This window comes from Mus caroli, chromosome 3 (assembly GCF_900094665.2).
Source record: "Mus caroli chromosome 3, CAROLI_EIJ_v1.1, whole genome shotgun sequence".
Classification (NCBI taxonomy): domain Eukaryota; kingdom Metazoa; phylum Chordata; class Mammalia; order Rodentia; family Muridae; genus Mus; species Mus caroli.
The window spans coordinates 48,781,995-48,790,885 of NC_034572.1; the positions used below are offsets into that span (position 1 = coordinate 48,781,995).

Genomic DNA, 8,891 nt, shown 5'->3' on the forward strand with positions numbered 1-8,891 from the left:
TGTTTGTCTTTTCCCCTGAGATGGGTTTCCTGTAAGCAGCAAAATGTTGGGTCCTGTTTGTGTAGCCAGTCTGTTAGTCTATGTCTTTTTATTGGGGGAATTGAGTCCATTGATATTAAGGGATATTAAGGAAACGTAATTGTTGCTTTCTGTTATTTTTGTTGCTAGAGTTGGGATTCTGCTCTTGTGGCTGTCTTCTTTTAGGTTTGTTGAAGGATTACTTTCTTGCTTTTTCTAGGGCGTAGTTTCTGTCCTTGTTTTTTTTTTCTGTTATTATCCTTTGAAGGGGTGGATTCATGGAAAGATACTGTGTAAATTTAGTTTTGTCATGAAATACTTTGGTTTCTCCATCTATTGTAACTGAGAGTTTGGCTGTCTATAATAGCCTGGGCTGGCATTTTTGTTCTCTTAGTGTCTGTATAACATCTGTTCTGTCCATGATCTTCTGGCTTTCATAGTCTCTGGTGAAAAGTCTGGTATAATTCTGATAGGCTTGCCTTTATATGTTACTTGACCTTTTTCCCTGCTGCTTTTAATATTTTGTCTTTATTTAGTGCATTTGTTGTTCTGATTATTATGTATCCGGAGGAATTTCTTTTCTGGTCCAGTCTATTTGGAGTTCTGTAGGCTTCTTGTATGTTCATGGGCATCTCTTTCTTTAGGTATGAGAAGTTTTACTCTATAATTTTGTTGAAGATATTTGCTGGCCCTTTAAGTTGAAAATTTTCATTCTCATCTACTCCTATTATCCGTAGGTTTGGTCTTCTCATTTTGTCCTGGATTTCCTGGATGTTTTGAGTTAGGATCTTTTTGCATTTTCCATTTTCTTTGATTGTTGTGTCCATGTTCCCTATGGAATCTTCTGCACCTGAGATTCTCTCTTCCATCTCTTGAATTCTGTTGCTGATTATGTTTCCTGATTTCTTTCCTAGGGTTTCTATCTCCAGAGTTGTCTCTCTTTGGGTTTTCTTTGTTTCTTGTTCCCTTTTTAGATCCTGGTTGGTTTTGTTTAATTCCATCTCCTTTTTGGTATTGTTTTCCTGTAACTCTCTAAGGCATTTTTGTGTTTCCTCTTTAAAGGCTTCTAGCTGTTTACCTGTATCTTCCTTTATTTCCTTCTTAAGGTCCTCCATCATCATCATAAGAAGTGACTTTAGATCCATGTCTTGCTTTTCTGGTGTGATGGTGTATCCAGGACTTGTTATGGTGGTAGAGTTTGGTTCTGATGATGCCAAGTACCTTTGGTTTCTGTTGCTTCTGTTCTTACGCTTGCCTCTTGCCATCTCATTATCTCAAGTATTTGTTGTCCTCAATATATCTGATTAGAGCCTGTCTTTCCTATAATCCCAGTTGATTCAGGGCTCCTTAGAGTCCAGCTTTCTCTGTAATCCTTTGCTTGTGGGCTCCTGTGAACCTGAGATTCTGGGTGTGTCAGAGTTCTTGGCAGTCAAGTTCCTCTGAGACCCTGAGATACTGGTGTGACCAAGCTCTTTTTATCCTGGGATCCTGTTGTCAAAGATCCTGGGCATGTTGCAGTGCCTTGGAAGTGGTGTCTACTTTTAGGAGCGTGGAGCTGTCTGATCAGTGTTCCTAAGATAGTGTGGAAAATCCTCTAGGGACCTTGGGAGTGTCTGCCGACTATGAGCCCAAGGTGATCCGGTGCTGACGCAGACCGGAAGGGACTTGTGACCCTGGTCAGGCGGGGTTTTTTGTTTCCCTAATGCTGTCTCAGGTCCCACATGATTGGATTGGAACAGAAGTTGTGTTCCACTCACCAGAGGTCCTAAGATTGTGTGGAAAGTCCTCTAGGGACCTTAGGTGTGTCCGCCGACTCTGCACCCAAGGTGACCCAGTTAAACACATCTTTTAAAACACAGTTCAGAAAAGCCTTTGAATCCAGCACTGTTGGTATTGTCTACCTGGAGGGATGTGTGAAGTGAATCTTTCTTGTCTTCCCAGGGAAGATGCCATGCTGACCAGCGCTTTCTCACCTGTGCAAGAGATTCAGCTCCTGGCTGATCGGGGCCTGAATGTGTACTCCATGACTGCTGGAGGAGGAGCTTTGGAGGGAGCAGTGAGAGGTGAGCAGTGCCTAACACTGTAGCTCACAGAGCATGTGAAGAAAGGCTCTGCAGCCCCTGGCCCCCCTGACTCCCTATTCATCTCCTGTATAATCACGTGGTCACGTGGAGTTGAAACATTGCCCAGTGAGTCCTGGCTTCACCATCTTGAAGTACTTAAATTGAGTATTTTAGTTCCTTTTGTGTCACTGTGGCAGAATTCCTGACAGAGAGACCCCAGGAAGGAACCACTTAACTCCTAATGCTAGACGATTTAGTCTGAGATGGCAGAGACAAGCATGGCACCATTCACACAGTAGGATATCACAAAGCAGGGGACTAGGAATCAGAGCAGGATTTACATAGTAGAACTTATACCCATGTAGGGTTGGTTCTAAGTCCCTCTGCAGATACCAGCTCTTCAGAGTCTCAAGTCCCTTCTATAAAATGGAATATCATTTGCATATAAGCTGGGCATATACTGCTGCTTATTTAGAGTCTGTTGTGGGTTGGATGATACCTGATATACAATGTAAATGTACACAGATGGTTGTTACATTACATTGTTTAAAGAACCAAGTCTGTCCATGTTTTGTATAGCCTCACTGTAGTTGATTTTAAAACAGAGAACAAATCCTTTGACTCCATGGTTAGTTAATCCCCAGCTCGGTGATGCAGAGGACTGACCATGCTCACTGTATCAGTGCTGATGCTGTGCTGAGCATTTAGGACCTTCATTTATTTACTTCTCCCAGGCCTTTATTTAGAGGCTCTACTCTGAGTCCGTCTGGACCACCTAGTTAAAGGCACTCTTTCCTGTGTGTACACACAGTATAGCCCACTCTTTGCCCACGTTTCCACTTGGACTTGTCTTCAGGGTACTCACCACCTGTGCTCTTAACGTGTGTGCTTTGTTATTGGCTGCCTTCTTCCATTACAGTGCAGCTCCATGAAGGCAGGAAGTTTCCCCTCCCGCTTTATTCATAGCTATAGTTTTAGTAGAGCAACCACACTAGAGCAGTGGAGGTCAAGAAATACATATACTACAAATACGCATGTGGACATAGGCAACCCTCCTTCCAGAGGCCCTTCTGTTATATTTTTGGCAGTCTTTGGCATTCCCACATAGTTATGGAAATAATGGTGGGAATGAACCAAGCTGGAGGGAAAGAATCAAGGTCCAGTGTGTGGCTTTTAGTGTTCCTGAAGGCTACTCTCCTCATGGAGGAGCCAGTAAAATGCAGACCTTCTAATCGAGTGGCTGGTGCTGAGTGACAGGAAGTCTCCTGTCCTCAGTGCCTTTTGTAACTCTTTCTGATTCCTTCCCCCTAAGAATTGTGTTGTCGTGGTATCCCCCCGTGCTGGGAATATCCTTGACTTTCACTCTCCCAACTAATTGCAAAACTGTCTTCTGGTTCTCAGCTTGGCATCCCTGCCTCCAATGGCAGTGCATGGAGAGATGAGATGCAGTCCTTCTTTGTATGAAACTCAGTGGCAGACAGGATCACAAAAGCAAACTGCACTGCTTAGTGTGTCTAAGAGCACAATAGATGCCCCATGCCATGCACAGAGACATGCCATGCATGTCTAGGGGAACAGGGGCAGTTCTGGGACAAATGATATTTCTACGGTTGTGTCCAAAGTCAGAAGAGAAGGGGCCAACTTAGAACACAGCCCTCCTTGGTCCTGAAGTTAGGGAAATAAATGCAGGACACTTCAGTGGTCTATTTAGGCCTTTCTCTTTATCACCTGGGAGATTGGAGGAGACTAGGGGAACATAAAAGAATGCAATTAAGCTACTCAGAGTGCCCGTGGCTCAGTGTGACGTGGAAGGATTAAAGTGATCCAAATTAAGGTGGGGCCATGCTCAGGGCCTCTTAATGATATACCTTTATACAAAACACTGTTTATGTTCTGTAAAAACTGTTGATGACAGCATGTTCAGGATTTTCTGTACTTGAATGTTTTGTGAAATTACATCACCCAGAGAGACCACTCGGGGAAAGACACAGTTATGCTAGAACTGTATATAATTTTTCCCTCTAGATTGGTCATCCCATTTTTATCTCTTAACTTTAAAAAACATTTATCTATTTTATGTGTGCGAGTGTTTCCCTGCTTGTATGCATATGTACCATGTATCTGCAGTACCTGTGGAGGCCAGAAGAGGGTGTTGAAGCATCTGGAACTGGAGTTGGAGTTGTGAGCTGCTTGTTGTGTGTGCTGGAAACCTAGCTCAGTCCTCTACAGCAGTGGGCTGTGTTCTTAACACTGAGCCAGTGCTCCAGCCCTGGAGACTACTTTTAAAGCATTACATGTTTTACAAATCTTTGAATTCTAGCTACTTTGTAGAACTAAAATATAACTGTGTGTTGGTCTAACCTACTTTACTTGTAAGAAAAAAATAAGCCAAGTTTTCTTTGTAGCTTAATGTATTTATTTTTTGTGTCTTTGTTTTGTTTTGTTTCTCTCATGTTCTTCCTTGCTTTAGAGGCGTGGAGTTAGGGGTTCTATTGCTATGGTGAGACACCATGACCAAAACTCAGCTTGGGGGAGGGAAGGGTTTGTTTCATCGGACAGCTTGCATTGTAAGGCTGTTGGAGCAGGAGCTCAGGGCAGGAGCTTGGAGACCGGCACTGAATTAGAGGTCATGGAAGAGTGCTGCTCCCTGGCTTTTTCTTCTTGCTTCCTTCTAATCCCAGGACCGCTAGCCCAGAGCTGGCCCTCCCACATCAATAAGAAAATGTACTGTGGACTTGCTACTCTTTGGGAAGAATGTTCTTTATTGGGAGTCCCTTTTCCAAGATGACTCCAGCTTGTGTTGTGTTAACATAAAACTAACCAGAACAGATGGTCAGTTTGGTTATGATGGTAGCCAATCACACACACACACACACACACACACACACACACACACACACACACACACACACACACACACCGATGCCTGGCCTCTGAAATCTCTTGAGATACACGAATGCTAACCTGCAGTGTTTGTATCGAGCTGTTACAGGAATAGGCACTGGGTTATCCACCAGTGGTTAAGTGCAGTAGCTGTGTCAATACGAGGAAATGAGATAGAAAGCCATGCATTTCCAATACGGTAGTGAGAGCCACAGAGGTGAGCACAGTGCTCACAGATACCTGTTTTCCTTCTTGTTACAGGTCAGCCAGGCTCTGTTCCCGAGAGCTCTATTGAGGATCTTTATAAGACTCGCGTCCCCAGCACGGACCTCTCTCTGAATTCCTTCCACTCTGTCAAATACACTTCTGGACCTGTCTCTCCCCATGAGGCAGTTGCCAGGACAAATCAGAACATTTCCACTTATTTACCACCTACTGCACCCAGTGTGTCCAACTTTATTCCTCAGCACTGCAATGCCATGCTTTGCCCAGCATGCCCAACCAGTCCCAACTGCCTGGTAAGTGAGTAAGAGACTTCTGTGGTCTGTGGGTGACACTGGAACCTCTCAAGCCTCCAAAGGCCCTGAGCCACACTCGGCTGTTAATGCCCTGGTCTCAAAGCTCAGCTTGCACCACAAGAGCTGAGCTGGTTTCTAAGTCACTATGTGAACGGTGATAATTGCTGTAGTTAACCCAGTCCCCTATTCTCCACGCTGCAGACCCGGTGTCTGGATGTCTGCTGTCATGAATCTGGATGTGGCCTAGCTAGTCTAGCATTAGGTGACCAGGTGGAAACTGACTTTTTTGGATCTAGTTACTTCTCCCTCTCCTCTGTGCTTCTACTCGGAATTCCTTGGATGTGACAGCCCATTCTTTGTTCTTCATTCTCAGCTGACCCCTAACAGCCTCTGTTGTCTCTCGGCATCAGTAGATTCCCTCACTGGATTAAAACCCATCCTCTTTTTCCATTAGACAGAGTTCAAATACCGGTTTGTATGCACCAGTCATTTGGGCTCCATCATGCTTTGAATCTGTGCTTACTGGTATTTCTGGGGAAGTAGTGTCTACAGACATTATGCTCACACTCATGAAGTGTCCGGGATACAACCAGAGAAGCAGGCAGCTGTGGTATGGGTTGAAGCATGATGATAGAGGACATATAGTTGAGTTAGTTACTGCTGACCCATGGAGAAATACTTGCGGTCTAAGCCAAGATCTTGAGACAAAGAATTAACCTCCCAGGGGGTCTGGAATCAGAGCTGAGCAGAGAAGTGTGGGTGGCTGGCCAGCACTAGAGAGTGAAGGGCATCTCTTCACTTTAGTTTCTAGTTGCTGACATGTACTTACCTTATGTGTAGAGTTATCATAAAAATCATTATTTTTGTTATTTTCATTGTGTTTTGTTTTTTGAAATATGTATGTGTTCATGTTTGTGTGCATGTGTGTCTGTGTGCTCGCCACAGTGCACATGTGGAGGTCAGAGGACAACTCTTGGGAATTGTTTCTTCCTTTCTTCCCTGCTGAGGCTTCTCTCTTGTCTCTGCTGCAGTGCACTCCAGGCCATGAGCTTCCAGCCAGTTCTCGCGCTGCCTCGGCCAGCATCTTTCGTGGATTCCGTGCGTCAGATTCAGATCACAAGGCCTCTCAGCCACCTGCTCTGCCATCTCCGCAGCCTCACGACAGTAGTTACTTTTAAGAAAAATTAATATTTGAAAATATGTAGGTTTGGTTGCCTGATGTTAGTTTATTAACTTTCATGATGCAGAAATGCATTTGTGACATTGTAAGAATGGACTAAACTCAATTAATGTGCACTTCTCCCTCCCAACAGTCTGGGTGGTATTAACAGTCCATGTGTGGGGCTCATATTCTAGACCACGTGCCGGGCACAGTTGTTCAGTTGAGGAAGAAGGGACAAAGAAAGATACTTGAAATCTGCTGACCCCGTTGTCTGATAAATGTGCTAGAACCATCCAAAGGTGCATAGAAAGATTGTTGATGACAGTGAGAGCCTTGTGTTCTCAGGCATCTTCATCCATGTTGGGATTTCCCTGGCCAGAGAGCTGCAAGCAGCGGCAACCCAAGTGACCCACACACACATTAATTCTACCAAAAAGTAATTGTGACATTACTGTGAAAACCATACTACAAAGAAGGCCCATGTGGATGTAAGCGTCTACGGCCAGGCAGGCCAGCACGCATGGCTCCTGCAGCCTGGTGATTGGCTCTGTCATTGATTTCTGTTGGTATCTTTTCTAGATTGGCATTTGAAAGAGCCCCCTTCTTCCGTCATTATCCAAACTAAGATAAGCAGGAGATAAGGAGCGGCAGCCCTGCCCGGTTGGCGATGTGGGTAGATTGCTGTGCTTTCCGCTGGGTTTTACAGGCTTGTGAGTAGAATGGCAGCCAGGAGGCATTACTTTCCTTGCTGAACCCACACATTTCTGTCCTTTCCTTAACAGGGCGATTGAGCAACTGTTGGAAACAAGGGGAGAGAAGGATGGCTGTTTTATATTTCACTGAAATGTTCTTACACAAAAGTTTTATTGTTAAAGTGTCTAGGTTTACCCTGTAATCCATTGTTTTGTTTAATAAAATGTTTTCTCTTTTAATAATAGTGTGCAAGGAATTTGATTTCATTAAGCTTTTGAGAAACTTAATAATTACTTTGGCTTTTTTTCTGGTTATAAATTCTTTGAAGATGCCAAAATGACAAACTCTGTGGATTTGGGGTGCACGGTGTGAAGGATTGTGTCCAACAAAGGTTCTATGCCTCTTACATGGATAATGAGGGTCAATAGTCCCAGCTGCAGTTGCTTTGCTATTGGAAGAGAAGTTGTTGAGATGTGTTGGATTCTGTAAGCAATGTTCCATCCTTGGCTGGCCTCTTTTACTGCTGGACATGCTGCTTGAATGGGGGGGGGGGTATTTCCGGGTCAATACCTGGATTCTGAGAGAGGCGATGGCCGGGGATTCCAGGAGAAAAGACTCACTGGGCATGACTCCAGGAGCCATTTTTCCGCTCATTGCTCTCTCCATCCCCATTTTCCTTGCAATGTGAACAGGAGCCTGCCCGACTCATACTTAAAGTCTTTTTATTCGAGGCTGTTGATGCTAAAATTCCATCCCTGGGGGAAACATGGGAACTACTTCTCCCAAGATCCCAACTACAGACAAAGGTGCAGGTCCCCAAAGTTCTCTCTGAGGAGCCAATGACTTCATTACGCTTCCTTACAAAGCACAGGTAAGAGATCATTTCAGGGGTGTTGGTGTCCCACCAGCAAAGGCTGTACCTAAAACTACTTTATTAGGGATGATGGCTGTCCTGTGGCTACCTATAGGGAGCACCCTTTCTCTGGTCTTCCTCAGCCTATATACTCTAGCCCCTCCGCAAAGCCATGTACGGTCAAGGCAGTGTTGAATTCCCAAGATGGCAGTTGCAGTCAGAGGATAGTCACATACAACAGCCAGTTCCAGACTCCTAAACTTCATGCAAGTGTCCAAAATCTTCTAGGTGAGAATTTTATTTTTAATAAATTATGCTCTTCCAGATAAGCTCATCTCTCAACCAAATCTTAGCCGGCCTCAGCCTGTAGGATTTTATTTTCATTTTGTGCATGGTTATATGTTATCTGTCTGTGGTGCATGCACGTGGATATGCAGGCACATATGCCTGTGTGCACACATGCAGAGGCCAGAGAAGGATGTCCGGTGTCATTCTCCATTGCGGTCTGCCTTATTGCCTTGAGCCAGGGCTGTTCATCGAACCCATAGCTTCTGGTTCATCTAGGCTGGCAGGCAGGCAGGCCAGCTCTTAGATTCCTTTTGTATCCACCCCTCTAAGCAGGTGTTACAGGCACACATAGTCGTGTTCAGTTTTGAACACTTATCCACTGATATCCCACCTCTCCCGCTCCAGGATTTTCT

The 8,891-nt window shown here is 44.6% G+C and overlaps 1 protein-coding gene across 1 annotated transcript in view; it reads left to right on the top strand.

Annotated features, from left to right (window-relative positions):
* Sohlh2 (spermatogenesis and oogenesis specific basic helix-loop-helix 2) overlaps positions 1-7,581 on the top strand; it is a 27,375-nt gene extending 19,794 nt beyond the window's left edge. The window contains exons 9-11 of the mRNA XM_021158008.1: positions 1,960-2,081; positions 5,226-5,482; positions 6,514-7,581. Coding sequence (XP_021013667.1) covers positions 1,960-2,081; positions 5,226-5,482; positions 6,514-6,660 — 526 coding nt within the window. The 3' untranslated portion in view covers positions 6,661-7,581. The remainder of the gene's footprint in view (positions 1-1,959; positions 2,082-5,225; positions 5,483-6,513) is intronic.
* Positions 7,582-8,891: the final 1,310 nt, after the last annotated feature.